At 35.9% G+C, this 24,443-nt stretch overlaps 2 protein-coding genes across 11 annotated transcripts in view; one reads left to right on the top strand and one right to left on the bottom strand.

The window, feature by feature from the left end:
• The window catches only part of LOC121327351 (transcription factor Dp-2-like), a 31,433-nt gene extending 24,030 nt beyond the window's left edge, over window positions 1–7,403 (top strand). For 9 of the 10 annotated variants that reach the window (XM_041271319.1, XM_041271317.1, XM_041271316.1 and 6 more), the window contains 5 exons: window positions 1,117–1,185; window positions 1,960–2,111; window positions 2,668–2,834; window positions 4,499–4,607; window positions 5,112–7,403. In XM_041271319.1, the coding sequence (XP_041127253.1) occupies window positions 1,117–1,185; window positions 1,960–2,111; window positions 2,668–2,834; window positions 4,499–4,607; window positions 5,112–5,292 (678 nt within the window). In that variant the 3' untranslated portion in view covers window positions 5,293–7,403. Of the gene's footprint in view, window positions 1–1,116; window positions 1,186–1,959; window positions 2,112–2,667; window positions 2,835–4,278; window positions 4,408–4,498; window positions 4,608–5,111 lie in introns of those variants that run through there. The other variant, XM_041271323.1, reaches the window with a different exon arrangement.
• LOC121327353 (sodium/potassium-transporting ATPase subunit beta-3-like) lies at window positions 7,125–22,695 on the bottom strand. Its single transcript, XM_041271326.1, has 7 exons — window positions 22,366–22,695; window positions 17,055–17,183; window positions 14,759–14,857; window positions 14,013–14,203; window positions 13,164–13,214; window positions 10,643–10,732; window positions 7,125–9,975 (listed from the first exon to the last, which is right to left on the bottom strand). Exons 1-7 carry the CDS (start codon window positions 22,472–22,474, stop codon window positions 9,805–9,807), a joined length of 840 nt encoding a protein of 279 aa, XP_041127260.1. The 5' UTR covers window positions 22,475–22,695; the 3' UTR covers window positions 7,125–9,804.
• Between the last annotated feature and the right edge of the window lie 1,748 nt (window positions 22,696–24,443).

Genomic DNA, 24,443 nt, shown 5'->3' with positions numbered 1-24,443 from the left:
GAACTGAAGCAGATATAATTAATTAAAACCAGGCACTCCCTTGAGAGATCCTTGTCCATGATATTTGAAGCACTATGCTACTGAAGGAGGCTGGGCATGAACGTGCTCTCTTAGATACGCAGTTAATTATGTCCTCACTAGATTCCCAGTGCAATTTTTTTCTGGTGTAAAGATTTTTCTGGGAATGTATAAGCATACTATCGAAAATCCAAAACACTGCCTGGTTTATGTATTGCGCTGCATTGTTTAACTTTGTTTTGTGAAGGAGGTTTAACGGTACATTGAAGACATCTGACAGCCTGTTTAATGAGGGACTGGGAAAAGTCTGAAGCTTTCTTCTGGAGAATAATTTACGACTCCTTTAACTGTTCGTTTCTTGCTGTCGTTCTATGTGTAATGCATTATTTTTTTTTTATGTGGAAATGTAAAAGGGGGGGGAAAAATAAACGGTAGGCTTCGCATGCAGCGATTCTCTGGGGAAGTGTGGAACTGCCTCCTGCTCTCCAGCCCACAGGAGGGAGTGATCTTTAGCACATATGCCACTGCCTTGCATCACCAGCCCAGCATAATGACTACAGATTACTTTAGACATCTTAATGCCAAAGGCAGTTGGGTACACAGGTTTTTATTATCCTCCTTTCCACAAATAACAATATAACTAATATGTCAAAAGAGAAGAGCGGTGAATTTCTTTGTTTTAAAAAAAAAAAAAAAAGTACTATCGTTTAAAGCTTTTTTTAAGTTGATAACTGTACAGCATCTTCACCTTTTTATCTGATTTATATAATGCCAAATAAGTCATACTTGGTTTCATACTTAGTTGGCATAGCTATTTCAGGAACAAAAATCATGTATTGGCTTGTAGTTTTGTTTGCCTTGTCACAGGGATACATACAGTACCGTTTTTGTCAGCTTTCACCTTGTTCTTCTCACTTTTTATCACATACAACATGAGTTAAATCAATTTCATATTGTAAAAAAAAAAAATAAGTTTGTCATCATATTCCATGAAGAAACCCGTCCTTCTCTATGTCGAGTACTGTACATCATCTTTATTTAATATGATCTAACCTACAAAACACATTTTTGAGCTGTCCATTTTTTATTCCATTTCAGTTGGAAAAACAGAAAAGGATGGAGAGAATTAAACAGAAGCGGGCCCAGCTGCAAGAACTGATATTACAGGTAAAAAAAGAGAGAGAAAAGCCACCTTTCTAATGTGAAATACACCGTGAGTGCTAGAACTTTTTAAACTTGACCTGAGGTAGCTTCTCGTTTGCATGTGAAAACAGGAACTTTAACTCCTTGCAAACGATACATCCTGAATTTTTGGCAAGGATAATATAATAAGGCATTCATAAGGAAGTCTTTAGCAGTTTGTCTTTACCAGCACTCATTTATAAGGTCCACTCACATGAGGGTTTTTACTTCAACAGCTGAAAGGAAGGATGTTATAACATGCTTTATCAGGGTACCTGACAAGTTCATTAAGCTGTATACAGTATTTGTTTACTCAACAAAGCCTTTGTTGTAAAATTATTGGAATAGAATTGATTTAAAAAGGAATTGGGATTAGAAATGGAATTGAAATTGAAAAAATGGAATTGACTCCAACTCTGGAATGTTTCATTGCAAGGTTTTGCTCACATACAGCACTCCTCTTTCTGGAACTATAGTCTTCATTCATAGCTATTGAGGCCTGTACAAAGACACTTTTACTAGAAAGGGTAAAATAAATAAATACAAATTGCAAGAAACTACTTTCTTCCAACTACTGTTTTATTCCCTTTTGAACATTTGCTTTCTTAATATATGGCCCCACAATAGTTTAATCCAAACTATTGTAAACTAATTTTTGGACTGACTGGTGACTTAACTTTTTTTTTAATATTTATTATTACCAGTGCCTCCTTCCATTTTAATGTAACGTGTATTTGTTGTGGTCAATTAATTCTACAGCAAATAGCTTTTAAAAACTTGGTGCAGCGAAACCAGCGGTCTGAGGAGCAGAACCAGAGTCCTCCGCCACAAAACTCTGTGATCCAGCTGCCTTTTATCCTTCTCAACACCAGTGTGCGCACTGTCATTGATTGCAGCATCTCTAGTGACAAGTGAGTGACCGCTCGTATCCGTCAGTGTTATGCAATATGTGTCCGAGTTTGGCATTGATCATGTTGGTTTGTGTTACATATTAAATGCTGTTTATACCAAATAAATTGCTTTTAATAGCACAAGATACATATTATGAAAGAACATTTGGAGTTTGGATTATTAAGTCACATTTTACAAAGTGTTCCATTTGTATTTATAGTCCAAACATTATGTATAACTTTACTGTTTATTTTAAATTTTCATGAAGTTGGTTTTCACCAAAAGGAGTGTGTATAGATAATATGTATCTGTGTCTTAAAAAGGCACTTCCTCAGTTGAGCATAATTACTCAGCTAAAACCAATATAAACTATTATAACGATTAATTGGTTTTGTGTACTGTATATTATCAGTTTTTACAGTTGTTGTGGCTTAGCCCCATAAGGATAACATTAAGTTCAGAATGCAAATCACATATCACATGTCACTCTGGCATGTCAACCTGGAAAAAGTGACTGTATTACTCAAGCTAGTGTGCTTGACCAGTTCCTAACCACCATTCATGATTTCAATGCAGATGTGAATACCTCTTTAATTTTGACAACACGTTTGAGATTCATGATGATATTGAGGTGCTTAAACGGATGGGAATGTCCTTTGGCTTGGAGTCTGGAAAATGTTCCTCAGAGAACCTGAAAATTGCTAAATCCTTGGTGCCAAAGTCTTTGGAAAGCTATGTCACAGGTTGGTGTGTTTATTATTTTTTTTATTACTGTTATGAATAACTCACTAGTTTCAATATTCTATAGGGATGGAAATAGGACTCCCATTGCAAAGCAGTTTGATCTATATGAGCTTAGAGTTTAGTAAGACACAGCTGAGCTCATGTTAAAACCTGGAATAAATGAAACTGCTATGCATCTCTGTACTATTAACTATTAGTTTAAAATTGTTATTATTTTTACTACAGGTGGTTTGTTGGTTAATTTAATTTGGTGCATAGTTTTATATGGGAAAAAAAAAAAAAAAACTTAAAAAAAAAAAAAGCGTTACTCTGCCTGCTTTGAATGTAGGTAAAAGTGGCATTTGAGAACAATGTGGTGCAAACACTGCTTGTATGAATTTGATCAAACTTAGCTCGGCATTTCTTGCAATAAGTTACTCCACATATTGAAAATGTAGGTCACTTGCATTAAAAATGCCTGATTGGGGAAGTACTTTTCCATTCCTATTGAAATCATGCATTGGCTATTATAATGTGTTTTTCTACATGCTGTAGGTGTGGTGCAAGATGTATATGTTTCTAGTTATTCAAACAAAACCCGGAATACATTACAATGACAAAAATAAGGATCAGCTTTATAAATCTTAACCCATTCAGACAAGCTGTTTTGTGCTCCCGGATTTTATCTGCAGACTGGTAGGGTGCAGAAGACTTGCTTATAGTTTCCATGACCACCATTTGCAACACATACTTAATTAACATTCAAGTTAAGCCCTCTTGCTTCTCTCCATTCGGTTGGCATTGATTTGCTTTTATTCGGCACTTAAAGGCAGCTACTGTACTTGCTTTATTTGGGTGCTCATGCAGATAGTTTTTGAAAATCCGCTTTTAAATCCCCTGCTAGAAAACAAGTCCCTTTTTAAAAGAGATGGCATTACTGTGAGGCTAATGGTAGGATGAGGATTAGTTCAATAAGCAGAACTGCTGTGCTTGCTGTAACGCTAACGAAGAGAGAAAATCATGGGAACGTTTATGTAAACTGTCAAGTACACCCTATATGACATTTTCTCAGTTGGCACAGAAAAAAACATTGTCATAAAAAACAATCTGTTTATTTAGCAGCATTCCTTGCAGCTGTGCATTTGGTTCGAACATTTTATTCACTTAGAACTATCTTTTACAGCTGAATTTCATAAATTCTTCAAACTCTCAAAACTGTTTGGTCTATTCTAGATAGTTTCTGATAAAGAAGGGGGGTGGATTGCACAAAAAAAAAAAGTAAAAAAAAAGGTTAGTTTAAAACTTTCTCTTTCTGTTATCTTTGCACTAGTGGGACTGATCCATACCTATTGCACTTTTCTAGCATGTATAGTCTGCAGTGGTAATGTAATTATTTCCATATGCTTTAGCATCCATGCAGTTCATCACAAGATGCATCTGCGTTGTTGTGTTTCCACTACACAGGTTCTGATCTCAACTGGTGTTGAACACCAGGTAACTCAGCCTGCAGCAGTCTTCAGAATAAAACTAGGACAGCATAAAGGCACAAGAGGATACATGCCAGAAATAAAAAAATCTGCACTTCTGTTTCTGGCAAGCATGTTGATTATAATTCATGGATCTTCGCTAGACTGAAATAGGGACAGCTGGGAATGTGTTAACAATGACGTTTTTATTTCGATAGGCATGTCTGCTGGCCCGTCCTGGTTAAATCAGGATCAGTTTACTTGTAATTCAGAACCGACACAGACAGCCTTGCTCACCGGAAGGACTGCCTCCACAGCTCATATAAGGTAAGCTTTTAACGCAGAAAACGCTTAAAAGCTCTTGCTGTTTATCAGATCTATAGGTTATTAATGCAGGTCTGTGTATTCTGTTTAAATCAGTACGTTTTAGACATTAAAAACCAAACAGTTTGTATATTTTGTGCACATATGTACAAAGATTTCTACAATAATCCATAGATTTTGGATTTTTTTTTTTTTTTTTTTTTTTTTTTTTTTTTTTAAGCGGACAGTTATCTTTTCTGGGATTCAGAGATAATTAGTATGCCAGTCTGAGTAAAACGGAACAAATTACCCACACAAACCATCACAAGCTATACTTTTTTTGTTAGGACAAACTGTTCTATAAACACTAAACTATTTCTGCTCTATTTAGATTGTTCTTTAATTATACTGTTTAGCTCAGTTTGAACGTTTAAAAATAGTTTTTGGTTTTGCTTTTGCTTTTTTCTCACCCGATGGAGGCATTTGTCTACTTGAATTGGTGCCTAACTGTTTTTGTTATGTCCATAGCCCAAACTCCGAACTTTGTGCCAGCGCTGAAGTGGCCTTAACAACCGGACAATGCCTGACCAGCAGCAGCTGTCAGTCCAGTAGCACAACGACATCCCATTACTCCGAGTCGCGTGGAGAGACGCCATGCTCCTTCAATGATGACGAGGATGAAGATGAAGACTCCTCGTCTCCAGAATAAATAGAAAAGGTGAATGGGAAGAAGAAATCAAGCTGCTCTTCTGGTTTATTTTAAGCTTTTTGTCACCATTCCATCTGTCTTTTGAAAGCTATGTGTTCACAGTATAGCTGAAAGGCTGTGGTTTGATAGTAGAAGTGTTAAAGTGCAGTATTTAGAAGGTAAGGACATTATCAGGGCAAGCAAAAACAAACTATTCCTGTAGTTAGAGGACAGGGGTGGGGGATGGGCAGGGTTAAAACTGGTATTCACATGTTGTATACTTATCATAACTGCCCATACATTCAAAATGAGACAGATTGTGCAGTCTTCTGTTTAGTTTCTAGTTGTATAAATATTTTTTTAAGGAACATTTGCCTGACTATCTTTTGATGTCTTAATTCTGACCTAGAATCTTTATTTTATTTTTTTATTTGTGTACTGATTTAATGCTGCTTTTATTGTTTGATTTATTATGTTCTCCCTTTAAATCTTCTATATTATCTAACAAAAAATAAATAAAATAAACAAAAGATAAGCAAAACCAATATAGAAGGAGGGGAAAAATCACTCAAGATCAAGAATCCCAAACCAGGGCTTCAAACTTCCTTTTAAAAAGAATCAACCATTTGAAGAAAAAAAAAAAAAAAAAAAAAGATTTTATTTAATATTATATGAATATAATATGTACAATATTTTCCTTTTGTTTCAGTTGAAATCTTTTATTTGTATGTGTCAGATTTAATATTTGGGTTACCTAGTCTGTAGTGTGTGAAAAGAACCCTTTAGTTATGCAGCTATGAGTGAATACTTAAAATACAAAGGGGGGATTTTGAAGTGCTGATCCAGCTTGTGTTGTGTTCTCCCCTCCCTCCCTGTTCTTTTATGCTGACTCCAGACCTTCTTGTACCCCACTGTCTTTTCTTGTCTTCAACTACTAAGCTGGCAACCAATACATCTTGTGCTACCCCCTTCTCTCTTGTTTTGTTCCCTGTTAAAACAGTAAGATCGGAATCTTTTCTCAGAAACAATGCACAGATTTGCTGTTTTTCAAAATTCGTGTGTGTGTGTACCAGCTGCTGCAAAAAATGTAAATGTATAATATAATTTTTTTTCTTTTAAAGTATGTTATTTTTGTATTTAGCACATTTATACACATTAATAAGCACACCTCTTTAGTCCTTATCATAGTCTTATAAATTACATTTTTACACATTATCCTGAATTGTTTTAAAAAAAAAAAAAAAAAAAATACAGAATAGTAAGTTTTCTGTAGTAATATGACACAGAAGTTTTATTTTTTTTCAAACCTGATTTTTTTTGGATGAGTTCATGTATTTTGTTTTCTGTGAAATGTTGTCAGGTATTCAAAACAACGTGTCATGTCATAGTTGAATAATCCCATGGAAATCCATTCGATGGTAGTTGTGTGACAGTGCATTATGGGACTTTGAAGGAAATGGAGTCCTAAGTATCAAGTTTCTACCGATATTGTTGCCAACCAATGGACTGCTTCTTGCTAATGGCAAGTTGACACATCCTGGTTAAGTATATCCATATAGAACTGGGGTGCCCAATTCTGGTCCTGGACATTTCCCTATATACAATTAAACACGTAAATACTTTAGGGCTTGGATGCAGTTTTAATTGGTCCACTTTACATGGAAAATAAAGCATAACATGATTGGAACAGAGAGCTGCACTGGAAGGTTTCACACGTCTGATGGGTAAAAGAGGATTTAATTCAAATTTTTTTTTTTTTGGTCAGCAAATTATTTTAATGAACTCTGCAGCATGGTGGCACTAGTAGGAAAAACAATCCTCATTGGCTTCATTTGTAAATAGTAGCCTGTTTCTTTTTCTCACTATTTTTATACCATGTTAATAAAAGCTGTACTGTATTTAATTCATCCGAGTTGTGCTGCAGGTGGGATTTCTGAAGTGTATACACAGCTAGCCAGACAAGGGCTTTGTATTGTATGTGCTTAATGATAATTTTTTTCTTTTATTGTACCTGGTGGCCTTGATAAACTTTGCATCTGTACATAACCTGTATTTGCAGATTCATGTGGTTTTCTTCAGAAAGAGGACATTTTGTAGGAAGAGTTATAAAAATAAAAGTAAAAAAGACACTGTGGTTGTTAAACATTTACTGAACTATAGGATAAGCCAAATGGCTTTGTGCCTTCATGTGTTTGTTTTTTTTCCCCTCCTGAAAGATCCAGACATCAACTTTTTGTACCATTTATTACCTCCCAAGTATGAAGCATATTGTATGTTATACACTGTTCACATATCATATTTGTGTATATGACATAGAAGTTACATTGGTAGAAGAAAACAAATAAATAGCATGTTTGTGTGGGGATGCGAGTAAAGTGAAGAAACATTTAAAATTATATGATCGTTTAGATATCTAGTTGTAAGTGAAACCAAGTCTACAATAGAGATGTATGTCATTGACAGGGTTTGGTTTGTGTTCTACTCACCACTCCAAGGCGTTCACTAAAGCAATTTCAAAGTCTTCTGTCGGTTTCTTCAATTTGTTTGCATATAGATCATTCATTTTTCTGACTGTGATACCAGATTGTCGTTTTTTTTTTTTTTTTTTTTTTTTTTTTATATATAAGTATTATGCTGAGGCAATGGGCAGTGCAATCTACAGGTCAAACCTGAATGCATTTGGTTGGCAGATCCAGTCTGTAAATTTAAGATTGAGAAGTGTGTACATTATTTGCAGTGCAACTCAAACATCTTTTAATTTTAAAGTGGCCATAAACTGGGGTATTGCTAAACTCTGAGTCATGCAGTAGAAAGCTGCTTAGTGAAATCTGTTTGAAAAGAACGGATTAAAATGATATTAAAATTAACTTTAAAAAGAGTTTAATTTGCACAATATCAAAGCCACACCACAAGAATGCTTTATATTTGTATTTGTTGGTATTCTATGACCACTGTAGTGTGCCTCTTTGTGACATTCAGTACTGTATTTCAATCCTAAGAATAAAGAGGACTAGACACAAGCGAGGCAAGACATTTTAACCACCTTGTAGTGTGACCCTGAGATTTCATAATGAATCAATCATGAAAGCTGTCTCATGAATAGTTTAAGATATCAATCTCCCAATTCTGAACAGATTGGCTTATATGTCATCTAAATAGAACTGTCCCACTGTCAGTGATAATCTTGTGGAATTAATGGATTTATCATTAATTCATTATTTAACAAGGAGAAGACCCTGCAGGTGGTGGTCTCGTTTCTACAGGGTCTTAGCAACAGTGAAGTGGCAGCCAACACACAACAGTTAAAAACAGACGTGATGTAAAGCATGTACAGGTGGCTTGATTGTAGTTTCAACCCAGTAATTCCAAGCTCTCGCAATATACAAAGCATGCTTTTGTACTGGCTCTATTTGCATTTATTTTTTAAACTAATGCTTTTTCATATACAGGAATACCACTTCAAAGAATGTTTTGAGTTGGTGTTACAGGAATTAAAAATCTCACCTAACTCCTATGAGGTCCACTGTCAGTGAGGCTATTTGTCTGTTTTGCATTGTCCCAGAACTAGAGTTCAAAATGACCATGCGTTAAGCCTCAAATGTAATTAGCATACGGACATTCAGACTCATCAATCAGCATTAAATCGCTGTTTGCGTTGACAGATTGATCTAGTCACGCAAACAAAACTGCAGTTAAAATAAATCCTGTGTGGGAATGGAAACTCTAAAAATGCTTTTTAAGCCTGCTTAACCAGTAATACTGACCCACATATTAACATTGCTATATAGAATAAAAATGGTACTGAAATGAGATCTACGTCAGGTTTATACATTGTAGTCTTGCTGTACCCTGTTTAAATAAACAAACTCTTTTGCGTAATCTCCAACACTTACAATACCTTTTTTTAAAGTATCACATGGATGAATTTTTTGTTTAAAATCATTTTTAAGATTTTTATTTTTATTCCCCCCTCCCCCCCTCCCCCATACAGGTCTTAAGGCATCTGCACAAACAAATATTCTTGCAGAGGTTATAAACTCATTTAAAACATTGGCCAGGTACCATTTTATCTTTTTCTTTTTTCCATTTTATTTTTTCATTTGATCCCTTAAATGTTTTGACCTTGTGAAACATGACAGGTAAATCAGTGTTAAATCCATTCAATATGTACATAGAAACAGCACAAAAAGCAACACTCACTGGGGATAAAATCCACATCACAACAGGAAAAAGACCGCATTACTAAACGGTTGAAGTACAGCTATTTACAGGTCCCTAATATGGCACGATGTTGAAATATGTTCATGTACTGGTCCAACAGCGAAGGGGATAGGGGGGCAGGCAAGAGCAAGGCAGGCAGCGACACATTAGGGATTAAAAACTAATATCTGGAAGCACATCATGATGCTACCATGAATTCCACATAACTCCAATCCCTCTTTCAAAGTGGTCTTATGTCCTAGAATGGCAGGTCCAGCTGATAAAAACAAAATGACATCACAATGTTGGCATTGTGCAGACTTCCAGCTCTTGCTATTCAGTAATTTTAACAGTGAAAATCACTCGTCCCAGAAACTTGTCCCGTTCGTCATCGTTCTTCAGGTTACTTGATCCCTCTATCTTGCACTCCAATGTTATTACATTATCATAATCTTTCTTTTCAAGCATCAGTTTTACAGCAATCAAAGGCTGCACATACGTTTCCTGTTACAAACAGAAGAAGAAACGTTCTCACATTGTCATTCTGAATCTTTAGGGTGTATAACCAAGCTAAGCAAATCAGACTGTCTACTCTGATGCCTACAGCAGTTTCCACAGGAAAACGTAGCTTGCCTAAATATGGTTAAAGCTCAGACTGTTGTTTCCAGCACTGATAGCTCAGATGGCATCCTAGAATCCAGAATTCCAATCTCAACTGGCCAAGCAGGAATCCATCTCTTGGATATGGGATATGACATTACAGTTCACAAAAACCTGTGGATTACTGTATGAAGATATTTAAGGATAAGGACTGCACAGGCAAATCCTCATTAATCTAAATCACAAAAAATGAATAATGGTTTAACAGCAATTCTCCCAAAAATACACATAACAAGTTAACAATGTACTGGACAGTGCAAAAATGCAAGGAGATGAAATCATATTTAAAAGTTATGTCATTCTAAAATTCTAATGAGATTCTGTTAGATCTTTAATATTATTATTATTATTATTATTATTATTATTAGTAGTAGTAGCAGCAGTCTTAGTCTCTAATAGATTTGTATTTCATATTTATAAATTCGTATTTGCAGTTAAAATATCACACAAGATCCATTTATCTGCAACAAAAACAAGCTAAAAGGATAATGCATAAAAGGTCAATACTTACATGAGCTTTTTTTCCATAATATGGAAAGTACATAAGATCGAAATTCTTAGTTGCAGGAAAATACAGCATATTAATATCACTACCTTCTTTCTGCAGGGAAATGAAAGAAAGCTCATTAATACTTTTAATATAGTCTTGTCCTCATTTATTTCAAGTATCTAGCAATTTCTACCGAAGCTAAACTCCAAAATATAAAACACTGCAAACAAAGCAATTAGTACATCTACTGTAAATATGTTTAATGTGAGGACAAGGCCATACTTGCATGTTCTGTTACTGTTTGCAGGCAGCAACATGGATATGGAATCTTGTTAATCTCTATTATAAATGATTGTACAGTAACCACATATCTATAATACGCATATAATGCTATTTGGTTACTTAAACAGAAAAAGGCAAAAAAAATAACAGGTTACAGTCTCTAACCCTTTAAAGACCAACCACTTCCTTGGCAATCTGTATTAAAGCTGTAAATCCCATTACAGACTGATTAGATGCTACTATGCTGTGCATTTGTTTATCAGATATGCTTTAAATCTCCAGTTCAGGAGCTGATGACCTCATATAGCTGCTCATATGCAATATTCAGCAAAATACTGCAATGCAAAAGACTGGTCTTTAAGGAGTTAAAAAAGACATAGAAGCTCTTACCAATACAATCAATTGCATGCTCAAGTTGCAGCAAAGCTCTGCAAAAGCTTAGCAGCCTAATATAGTTCATGAATATTACTTATAGTAAATGTGGTTACTGATTATGCAAACTTATATGCAAGGTTCATGTTTAGTATTCCCCAGCTCAGCCTTCCTTAATAGCACATACTTCACCATGTGGTTACCCCAGATGTGACATAAACCATTAGAGAGAATGTAATTCATTTAAAATGCAAGGTGCAACTGAAAACAGAATACTGCTTACAGCGTGGAATGTGCCAGCCTTACATCACAGGTAACACCCACTCCCTTAGTTCTGGGTAACAGAAGAATCATTTCTGTGGTCCCTGCTTAAATGCCAGTGGAGATTAGTCCACATTACCATAACAGCAATAAAAGAAGCACAGACTGGAACCAAACATGTTAGTTTAAGCACAGTAAAGTAGGGCAGTGTGGAGAGTGGAGTTTAAAGCTTGCCCAACAGAGTACATTTTAATAAGTTTTGATGCAAAGTTAAAGTCTCAAGTATGTTCTGTACAGGTTAAACACTAATTATGATGCACCCAATCCAGCACTGGTATCCAATAACTGGCTTCTAACTATTTTCTATGGAAGAAATAACCCAGTGACAATGACGTGAGAAATGAGCACAAAACACATTTAAATTATATAAAAAGGGTAAAGAAATGTAGGAACAGCAGCTAATACTAAGGTTTATTTCAGTATGTGTAGAGGTACTTAAATCGTTAGCATCATTTCGTATTATGCACGTTTTTAAAAGGTTTGTTTTAAACATAGTGTAGCCCCGCCCCCCCACCCCCACCTAAAGGCATTTATTGTATATCTTCCAACATATTTGATATAATTCAAAGGAATTATGCACTGAATAAAAATGATAATTGAAAATAACTTTTTTATATGCAGTTGTATTTCTGTCAGTAGAAAATGGTTTGAGAAAATAATTCAGGCAATGCTGCATTGACCACAATAACCAGTTCCACTAACTAGGCAGAATTGGGGGTTAAAAGTTACATTTGGTGGTTCTTAAACTGTGCATCAATATCACTTACGCTAAGTAAGTCAACAATGCAGTTTGTTTTCTGTAATTTAGTAGCTAGTTTATCTAGTGGCATAGGCCTAGTACTTGACTGTCTTTCTTTATATGAACACAATCACACCAGCTTTAATTGAGGAACAGAAGGTATAATACAAATGCCTGTTAAGTTGTAAAGAAATAAACTGCACTACACAAAGTTCTACCAAAGCATTGCTGAAATAGCATAGCTGTTGGACATTCTTTCAGGAAAATGTAGCAACTTCAGAACCCTAGGACACACATTGCACTTATATCTTACCCACCAACGTTAAAACTGGCTAAGGCTCTATTTGCAGCAGAAATAAAGAGAAATAAAATAACACACAAGTGAAAACAGACATAATGAACAAGGGGAACAAACAGAAAAACATTGCAAAAAAACAACATTTATTATAAATGACTATATTGGTATGAGGTTATTATAAGGAGCTTCATTGATCTATTCAAAATTTTAAATCACTAAATCAAAATCATTGCTTGCATTTACCTAACAAATATCAAAGAGCATTATATTAATCCTCATAATCAATAACATTTAACCTTATTGAATATATCCAATTCCTTATAAAACAGTTTATATATATATTATATAATATAATATATATAGATATATATAATATATATATAGTGCTATATATATCCTAGTAATTCTTATAACTTAAAGCATTTCCATTATAAGATTAGGCCACACAAAACAATTAAAATGTATGAAACTTCAATGAAAGATGTTTGGCATTTCATCTGGGTTTGAATTGTAACAACTTAACTACTAACCTTAACAGTACAATTAATAAAAGGATCCCCTAATGGCTTGAGTCCAATAATCTAGGAAAAAAAGAGGAGGGAAACATGAAACACACACTTTTAAAATTCGTTTTAAATACTAAAAATACTACAATGGTAACATCCGAGAACAAGAACAGAAATAGAAGAAGAATCATTCCCACACAAATATTGGATTATCTAATGTAGTTTGATTTAGTTTAGTCTGAACATTTCGCCAGGGATGTGAGAGAGTTAGTCTTCCCACACATATAAAAAGATAAACAAGTGATAAGCAATGCTGCTGGCTTGGTCTGGGTTTGTAGAAATTCTGAATTCCAAAAGCTGGCACTGTTTAAACACACTACTATTTACTTGAAGATTTGTATAATAATATGCATCCATATATATATATATATTAACTGCAGGCACAAATTAAAATAATGTTTTCTGAAGTTCTACAAATGGTACTATGTGAAAACCCAAACAACCGTTAACATGTTATATAATATAAAATAGTGCATTTTGAACTACTGTATATGAGGGAATAACTTCCATTGGTGTCTTGTTTGTTTTTCTTATTGCCAGCTGTTTTACAAACTAGAATTGTCAGATAATAGGGACAATAGGTTTCTGAAGAGCACAATAATATTAATATTAATCTAATTAATAAAATGTGTTCATAAACCAATTAACTTCATCACACTAATATATTTATAATGTAAAAATACATTACATATTGTATTTTATAGGGCACTTTATAAGCACAATAATAGTGATAAATATGGGCTTGTACACTTGCAGTATTTAGATCCGCCTGTTTATGTCTTCCAAGTATTCCAAGCAACCAGCGATACGTACTCTGTTCATCTTTACAAGTACACAAGGTTTTCCCTCTGAATAGCCAAAATTGGGATCATTTAGGCCAGAACACTGTCCCAGCAGACTGCGTTTAAACGGACACGATTTTTTGGGAAGTGTCTCATCATCTTGCATATTGTAGCTCCCAGAAAGGCATGGTTGCTTTTTATCTTGATCTATATCATTGTACTCTGCAACAGAAAATAAGAATACAATAGTAAGGTCCTAACTGATGGGCCTAATGATAGTGGTATTCACAGACTTATGACAAAATCTTGCATTACGTCAAAATAGGGTTTTACTAAAAAATTATTCAGAAATTTGAATATTTATTGTAACTAGCAAAATGAAGAAGACATGGTCACTTCAACTTCAAGCAGCAAATTATTTTTCAACTTTTACCAGTAATTAATAAACTATATAAATTGCACCCACAGACCCAAACTGCCACACATTTATCACATCCCAGATCCAAGTTATGCAGGTCTATGTAAAAGACATTGAAAAGACTTGCGATTTGATCATTTACTATTATAATATGAAAGTAGCTATGGAGATCAGACACATTCAGTCTTTAAAGTTTGCTACTAGGAATTTCTATAAAGAGCCCTCATATGGAAAGGATCCCCATATAATTGCATTTCGTTTATTTCATTGAAATCTACTGCCAACACACTCTAGAATCATTACACCCAACTCTATACAGTATACCCCTTATCTTCACTGAAATTACAATTGATACTTACGCTGTAAAAATGACTGAAGGTGCTGAACGTAGTGGCTATACTTTGAGGAGTCAGATCTGTTATACACTATATCCAGTGTCTTTGGCCTGATTACCAGCCCTGCAATAAAGAACAAACATGTTAGTCTTGAGGGCTATGTCTGTTTATACTCTTATGCATATTTTTTTTTTTTTTACATGCAGAGCCAAAGTCCAACTACAGGGGTTTTGCTGATGGCAAGATCAAATAACAGCATAACCCAAATGCTATGGTAAGAAACTTTAACACTGTATGTAATACAGCATATGGAATTTGTATTGCAAAATACCAAAGTTTGGGGAATGTATCATGAAGCCCAAATAAAATGTTCGACTACATCAATAAAGACAATTGTCTGACACAGTGTAATTTATAGTAAAGTAATGCGCTTCAGCAAATTAGATCTATTCAATACCACGAATCAGCGGTGAGCACAAGGATTTATTCAATTACGTATCGTTATGGACTGGGAGAGATTAAAATAGTAGTTATTACGAGTAAACATTATTTTTGTAGAAGGTAATTCTGGAGATATTTCCAAATGGTAAAACACTGACTGACTGTTTCTGTAAATGTGCAAAGGCAAGGTAACTGTACTTTACAAAGAAGAATTTTTTAAGGTACCAGTAAATGTTCAGATATATTCTAACCTTATATTCAAATCAAATGTATGATCAGAACTACCACTACTAAAGTCAGGATCTGTGGAAAAGCACCAATCCAAAGGGAAACAGAATTAAAGATCAAAAGATCAAAGATACAAACATTATTGTGGTTCAAGAAAGAGTCAGATAACTCTCCTGGGACACAGTTGAAAACCAGTATTTTCCCTCACAAGCAAGCAAGCTGTATCGGGCTTCGAAGGGCTGCGTTACAGCATTTACAAGGCATCTAGAATAACATCTCCCCTCACCACCTTGAAGACAGCAGTGAAGCAATTCAAATGACAGTTCTGTTTTCATTTCCCAGAAGATGTTCTAGGGAAATAGTAGCTTTTTGTATGACGGGATTTACAAAATTACATTCTTGCTGTTGTACAAGAACATTATATTTGTAATGTATGAGACCATTTGGTCAGACAATCATTTTTTTGGTTAAATTTATAGGATACCTGGCCTGCATACAATTCATAATTCAGGTTTTGATTTTACAAGTACTGGGAAACCTTCCCTTCTCCAAGTTTTTTTTTTTTAATTTAGTAGTCGCCAATTGTTTATCATTTTCTCCCAACTTAGAATAGCCAATTATTTTTAGGCTCAGCACACTGCTAGCACCCCAGCGCTGACTTTGGAGCGGCTGGGACAGCGATTCTTTTCACGCTGCAGTCCCGCCATGTAGCCACCTCAGAGCTATAGCATAGGAGAACATGGCAGCCCCAGGCAGCTTACAGGTAAGCCCACAGCCAGACTACAGGGGTTGCTGATGTGCGGTGAGCTGGGGACACCCTGGCCAGCCGTGAGGTTGTCATTTTAACTGTGACACAGAAGAGGTAGGGTTGCTTCTCAAAACAAGTAGGCACATTTGTTATGGTAATAAAAGGCATATTAACATCCTTCTGAGTGCTTCAAACTGTGATTTCAAATTTAAAAAAAAAAAACAGCTGAATACTGCACACAACTTGGCAGATTAAAAATATTTATATCTTTAAATCACAATATAATTCCATCTAGACAAGACAGACGATTAGGGGCAATATAAATAGGCAATAGGAAATTACACTTTTTCTAGTCATCTGTGTAGAAGACACAGTTATTACTTCAGAAACTTCAAAATGAATCAATTTTCTCAACTTATAACAAAAAATAAATGACTAAAATAGTGTGATTCTCTTCTTTCTGTTAAAGGTCAAAATTCTGCAGGGTCAGGGTCCTTTTTAAAAAAATGGCCTCAAAGGCTTTTTGATACAGGGTGTTGACCTGCAGTTCTCTCCTACCTGACCTTGATTTTTCTTTGTATAGTTCTACAGCACTTCATTTTTCACACCATAGCAACTTTACTTTTCACAACAAGTTTAGACATGTCCCTGGGGCACAGGATCAACAGTCTCCCACTGTGCCAGCTTGTTAGGACTGGATGTGCTCCGGTTACGCTGTGGGATATGGAACAAAGATCCTTCCTGATCATTTAGTAAGGAACACACTGCTGCACACTAAGGGTATACAGTCCCACAGTATCTAGCACTCGATCCCCTTTCTGTACACCCCAGGGGTGGGCTTGTACTCAGAGTGCAATCATGCCTGTATTGTACTTACTCTCTGAATGAATATGCATACATTACCTGGACTTGGGACCCTGTCACAATACTTCGGAGCATTGTCATCCAGTGTTTGAAGCATGACCCACATTGTGAGTGTAAAGAGTCCAGCTAAGAAACCATAGAAGACTAGGTAGAAGAGAAGAATCAGAGCTGAAAAAAATAAAAAGACATACATTTGCAGTTTCTGTTACACGCGTTTCATCTCAGATGTTATACCCCTACAGTGTGTATCAAAGCAAAAATGCAAATGTTTTAGCTGCTTCTTTTAGTTAGGGTGCTTGTATCCATTACCCACTTAATTGCATCTTCCAATACCTTATCTTCCATTGTGTACAAGCGTAAAACAATCCAGACTGTTCACTTTGAAGTAGCTGGATCTATAACATAACACTGCGCATATAAGACCACAATGTAAAATTACACACCCTTATCCCCCTAGCTATTTCTGTGCAATGTTTGAGGTAGACAGAAAAACACAATTTTTCACCTACTGCACACGTGTATGCATGTTCTACCCTATTTTGTCAGGTAATCCATTAGAGGCTCTGAGTGCATGCTCACGGGGGCCTTCATGCTACCAATTACAGAAGTGAGATGCGCACAAAGGTGTACTGTTGCCACTCCCCAGTGATCTGAAAAAGCTGCAGTATCTCAAAAGATGGAGTTTTATTTAAAGCAAAAAATAAAGTAATGTGGTAAAAAACTAGCATTAAACAAGTACAGTAGGCATTATAGAAAACGTATGGTATAAGCATGTTAGATGCATAGTAAAACAGTAGTGTGATGATGCATAAATACTGCACCAATCCAAATGGTTGTCAAGGTAACTGAAGATAAAATGCAAAAGCCCCGAGATACGGCTTGCAGCAAAAAGTTGCTACTGTAGATGCGGATGATCAGATTATTACAAAAGATTCCAATTTCATGCTTTCCTGTACTCCCTATTTAAAAGCACCCATGAAAAAGCAATATTATGATGAGCCCTTAAGTCAAGTCAGTTTTTACCACACGTCTGTATTTGCCTAAAAAACTGTTTATTATATTTATCTCAATATCTTTCGTCAGAGCCATTATATGAAAACACTTCATGTAATGTCCCAGAACACAATTACAAGAATTACCTTGGGGGGGCAGTACAATTTCACACACCAGTGTGGCGGATCGTAATACCGCACACCTAAATTATATAAACCTGAATTCCTGTTATTGTGTGTAGTAATGTGTTAAAAACGAAGGCATTTATATTAGCTTAGATTATTAAAATAAACTCCACATGCCTGTAAGAGTTAAATATCTACAGACAATACCAAAAGATCTATTCTGCATATTCAGTGCATTACATTAACCTTAATTGTAATTTCATTTGTTCTAAGCACAGAAGTATAAAAGCCCTTAGAATTCTGGCCAGATGGATTATTGAGAGAATACTGCACGTCTTATCACTAGAAAAGGTCTTATTTTCATGTGACAGATATTAAGTGTTAGCTTGTTTCTGAGGAAACAAGTTCATTAGAGATGCATTTTTCATTTCTTATGGTCTCCAAGGTACATGGTTGCTATAAATAGAATGTGGGGGAGGACAAGATGCTGCCGTATAGAATAGAAATGTGGGGGAGGACAAGATGCTGCAGTACAAAGAATGCCAACGGAGGAATATTTAGAGCTGCATGCTACATATTTTTCTATATTACAAAAAACAGGATACACAATTGCATGAATGGAAATATACAATCACATGAAATAAAGGAATGATACTTTATTCATTAACACATTTTTACCATTTTCATGTTAAAATACCACCTTCACCTTAACCACAGCTATTTTTATTTGTTTACTGCTGGGGTAGCATCAACCATTAAAATAGGAGTTGAATGCTAATTTCATCCTGCTTATTAAAAACCAGCCTTTACAGGTGTTAAATTTACACTGCCACTGCATGGTAGAAATACAATTGTATCAGTTCGGATTTTTGTTTTAACCTGTTCCTCATTACAGTAAATTGCAAGCAGAATAATTAATACAAACTATCTAGCCTAGGTATCGGTGCATGGAAATTGTAATGGCGTTAGAATGCAGAAACTCAAGCTACTGCAATATCCATGAGGCTCCTTATATTTCCTCCCTGGGATAACTTCTCTTCCATTAGTCCCACTATTTGCCATCAAATTAGCTTTTTTTTAGAAGGGCCATTATTTTTTTTTTTTTTTTTGCATGAACCATAAATTAAGATGTTTCCTCAACTCAACTGGCTAGTGAGCCTTATCGACAGTAGTACTAGATCAAGACAAATACAGAGATGGAAGGGAATTCAGATGAGACACCCCTGAAATATGCTTCATAGTATTTTTATTTTTATTTTTTTCAGACTCCTTCGCCATGTAACATTGATGCCAACCAAGAATCTGCTTCCAGTAGCTTTGGGCAGTCCCTGGCATGTATATTGCTTTGTTCTCCAGGTTTTGATATTGTGCCAGGCAGATATCCAAGCTACAATAATACTGACGCAATGTGAGAACAGCACCCTACCACCCTTGTGTCTGTCTTACATTGAGATTTCTATTAGGTGATGAATGCCAGTGTTCTACTTTTGACTGCTATCCACATTTGGGACCCTTAGACGAGCCCCTTGCTGCTTATGATTGATGAACAAACAGATCGTATCACCCATCTATAGCCCTGTCTTCACAGGCCTTGCCCCAAGGTTATCTCAAGCAATCACTCTAATGCAGACATACACAATAACTAGAGTCATCTCCTGTTTGTGCACTCTGCTGAGCTTCACTACCAATACAGTATTCTCCAACACAAGATGGAGGCAGCTTTGATCCTATGTACAGCCTGGTATAGGTAAAATAAATACCAATGCAGTTACAGTAAGTCAGTTTAAAATGAAATAAGTTGGGAGCAACTAATAGACAATTTCTTACATCATCCAATTAATCACATTTTCGTTGGCTATGAAGCCAAAGCTTATACTTCAGGAAAAGTGTTTGTGTGACGAGAGAATGGGGGGCTTGCCATGTATGGGACCATTTTATTCATGAATTATTATTATTATTATTTAAAATGTGGTGCAAAACAGAGATATTAAAATGTAGTCTTTGTAAAATAATGAGCTTTCCTGTAAAACTGGTATAATACCTTCATTTCATTATCTCCCAAGTGAAGTGTTGTCTTTTGACCCTTAACAAGATTCTGGCTACCAGTTTATCTCCATCATTTTTTGAGTTAAAAAATATATATTGTAACAGCTTGATTTTTAATATTCCAGTACCATATACCAAGATATTAATTAAGTAAGCAGCCTTTCAGATAAAACAGGCAAACTGGCAACAAGCACTCCACCTGCCCATGTTGGAAGGTTGCTGAATGTTCTTGTCATAAAAATGACTACTCAGCAAGGAAGATTCTTCTTTTGAAAAGAAACACCATGCAAGTGAATTCCCAGTACAAGCATAGTGATTTCCTATTACAGCAATTAATTTAAATCAAACCAGGAAGTAGCCAAATCAATCAATAGTAGTGATTGAAATGAGACGAGTGCAGCCTAGCGTACCTTACCTGGGACTGAAATCGAAGGCGTTTGGCAATGTAGCTCATTGTTCTATGGCCAAAACCATAGGTGAGGCAGAGAAAATGATCTGAGTATGTTAAGCCAACTGTTCTATTCTTCATCTATCTTTGAATTAACAAGCCCAAACACAGGGCAAATACAAATACCCATCTTTGGGCAAGTACACAATATAGGAATTTGGGAATACTGGGAACTGAATTTATTACTGGACTTGGATAAGCAAGATAGGATACATGACATACCTAGAGAAACTACAGGAAAAGCATAGCTAACCATGGGAAAACTGCAAAAACACTGCGTTAATTTACAGGGGTACACTTTTATAAGGGTTAAAACAAAACAAAACAAACAAACTCCCAATGGTGGAAGAAAATTTGAACCACTGGTGGGACTGAATGGAGCTGAAATCACAAGGATAGCCAATGAGTGGAAATTTCCCTTTTGCAGAATGTGGGCCATGGCAGTCTAATTTAAATTCCAAATTAATATGGGGCTCACGTCACAGCTCAGCCTGGTATGGAGACCAAGAGTCAAAAGAGGTTGGCGAAATGCAGCAGTTGCCTATATAAGCAAGAACAGGCGGCTGTCTTTCTATATATACAACAAGGCTTTTAGGAGCCAAGCTTTTTTTCACCCAGCAACAACCCCCCTATTCTGGCACAGTTCCATTCCCTTTCACTTTCTATAGCAGAAGGAATTTCACTGACCAGTGTCAAAATGCATTGATCGATTACTGATAACAAGACTGTCCCAAAAAGTTCTGTATACATTATACTACATTTGCGATTTTCGGTAGAAAGAATCAAAATCAAGTTGGAAACGATTTACATTTTATTGTGCATAGGTGGGTAATGCATTTTGACACTGTAATGCACAAAATATTGATAGTATCCAGTAACTGCAGTCAATTTTACAAAATTCCACAAAATGCAACAAATGCGACATTGCCAATGAAAACCATTAAGGACTACAGATCCAGTTATGCACTGATGTCCCCGACATGTCAAGCTACTGCCACATTACATTACATTACACTACATAACGTGCATTTAATACAAGCTAAACGAAACTGAAATTACAGTTCATGTCCATTGATCAAAATGACACATTTTTGTACTTTTATTATGATTAACAACAGCCTTTAGGGCATTATTTTAGGCATGTCACTTTGACATGGGTTTATGCATTTATGTATTACCATAAACGACTGCCTTATTCTGATTAAGCTAGTATAAATATCAGTAAAGTATTATTCGAATACTATGAAACTAGTCTGGAGCCACTTGTCCAAAATAACGACGTTACCAGTTCATGACACCAGTTTAAATAATAATAATAATAATAATAACAACAATAATAATACATCTAAAATTCTATAATCAACCAGCCACTTCCAAAAGAAAAATGGGGTTGACAGCACACAACACAGAACAAATAAAGAAACATTGACGCGAGAATACTATAACTGCAAAGAAACATCTGTACTACACACAATTTAAGAGAACTTGCAAGTAAATAACAATGTGCGCGCCTCTGTATTTAAACATCACTTAGTAATAAAATCCAAAATAGAAACCCATTTGGTTTTTAATAATAACGTCACGCATGCTGCTACATTGCACTGATTAACCGCAGTAAACCCGAATGAATGAATGATCTGACATTTTTCGTTTCCTTGAAAGTACATTCTTTTTCTATTTACCACCTCCGCCACCAACGATCCGCCGGTATCCCCCTTCCCATAACCGGGTTTCTTACCCCAACTACTGGCCGTGCGCCCCATAAACTGGCCGCTCTGCGGGTTGAAAATAAAATCCTTCCAGGTGGACTGGTTCTGGTCTGCGGGCTTTTCCTCCTTGTTCGACATGGCTGGTTCGGTTTCTACGGGTACCCCTGGCAATGTGGTATAACGAAACAATACGTGTGTATGTGTAGCGAATGATGCAGCAGACTTTGTAACGGGGATGTTTTATAACAAGGCTCTCTGACGTTTTTTTCACCATACGCAGCTCCAGTATTCGCCTCTCCTCAGCGTCACCGCAAACCGAATCCAGCTTTTGACTCGAGGGAGGGCATTTGAAGCAGATGCGCAGTCGCAATGAAAAGGGGAGATTGGCTTGCGCGATGAGAGCGGCTGGATGTGGAGGATGGATGGAGAGCTGTGCTTACAAAGGTACCACGACATATTCATGTCAGGAGAACTGAGGAAGTCAGCACCTCCGGTCACTTTTTTTTTAAGTAACAAATGCTTCACTGACAAACATGAATTACTTTAGATGTGTAATGGCTGCAGTATAGGATACTGACATTAGGTTAAGGGTTTCCCTGTTGGGAGAGGACTATTCTTTGCCTTTTACCAACAATAAGATGATAACCAATCAGAGTGCAGTGTCCTGACAGGAACATTTGGGGGTAACCTTTGTAAGGACAGCGGATGGTGACCCTCAAGTCGAAACGTGATGTCAGGAGACTGAGCACGGTCAGTTTTACACACTGTTTCCCCAGGAAATGAACCATAGTCTTGGAAACTGAATACTGGCCAACTAGACATTGCTGAGTACTGTAGCCACTTTACTTTCCCACACATATTGTATAAATATTCTCAAACATCAGTAATGTGTCAGTTGAAGATAGGCGAAGGGACAGTCGTCTTAAGCAAGAACAGGAGGGTTTCCCTAATAAATGAATCTCAACTTGTTGGATATTGAAAAGGACAAAACCTGTTACTCTATTTGCTAAATTTATTTTCTCAATTTTAAAAAAGTAAATCTTGAACGTTGTTAGGCTCATTTCAGCAGTGAGTTATTAACATTCAGTTTTGTTTCTGGCTGTATAAAGCTGGTACATATGCAACCTACACACATCTATTTTGAAGAGTAACTTTAATGAAAATGTATGAAATCTCTGTTGGGCCAAAATACAAAAACAACTCCAATATACTGTACTGCTACCTCCCAGCTTTTCAAAACATTTTCATTTGGATACATTTTTGTTTTTTAACATTATTTTTCACTTTAACATTCACATTAAAACCGAACTGAACATTACATATGACAGCTGTGCAGTAACCCATTTCACCAACAATGTACCTAGCTAGCTTTTTTAAATAGTCCTGCAGACAAATGTACCAGCTAAAGTCAGTTTTAAGTCCTGTAAAACTGATGAACACACTGCACACACTGCAATGACTAGCATTTGGAGGGTAGTTTATATGTCATTTTTAGGTGGTGTACACTGCCCTTCACCTTGTGCCCTAATATCGTCCCCATACTTATTGGATAATTTTGTATTATATTGGAAGGAATTCACCCAATGAGTGTGAGGAAAAGTTTGCAGATCAATAAGTTTACTGTATGAGCTAGGTCTGAAGTCTACTTTTCTATTTGGCATCCCAACAAAGTTTCACTGAGCCCTACTGAGAATCATTTTTTTCTGTCATCTTTAGATTCTGTTTAATTACAAGTGAGCTCTGTCCTGCAACAGTACAAATGCTGACAATCTGCAGGCTGTTACACTGGCACTGACTGTATAGCTGTTGGATAATGATATACAATTAATGGTGACATTTGCAAATTCTTTGAACTATCTGCAGCAGCCCAGAATCTATTTGCATAATCAATTTAATTCCAACCCAGAAGGTTTATGTTTAATATCTTTTATATAAGGACATTTTGCTGCATATTGTTGCCAAGAATACAATACTTTGTACATGGAAAAACAAGATTATAATATATATTCACTTTAATGCAAAGCTAGACACATTAAAAAAAAGAGTAATTTTTTTTTCTATTTTTAATCCCATGTTAAATTTAAAATAGACACAGCACATACATAGA

The sequence above is a fragment of the Polyodon spathula genome, chromosome 14 (assembly GCF_017654505.1).
Source record: "Polyodon spathula isolate WHYD16114869_AA chromosome 14, ASM1765450v1, whole genome shotgun sequence".
NCBI classification, from domain to species: Eukaryota; Metazoa; Chordata; class Actinopteri; order Acipenseriformes; family Polyodontidae; genus Polyodon; species Polyodon spathula.
Note: the sequence above shows the minus strand (reverse complement) of the source record. Positions and strands in the feature narration are given on the sequence as shown.

Coding starts and splice junctions, on each gene's coding strand:
- LOC121327353 (XM_041271326.1), bottom strand. CDS start 22,474: ATGTCGAACAAGGAGGAAAAGCCCGCAGACCAGAACCAGTCCACCTGG. Junction 10,733..13,163: donor TTATTAATTGTACTGTTAAG/GTTAGTAGTTAA, acceptor ATTTCCCTGCAG/AAAGAAGGTAGTGATATTAA. Junction 9,976..10,642: donor ATTATGGAAAAAAAGCTCAT/GTAAGTATTGAC, acceptor TGTTTGTAACAG/GAAACGTATGTGCAGCCTTT.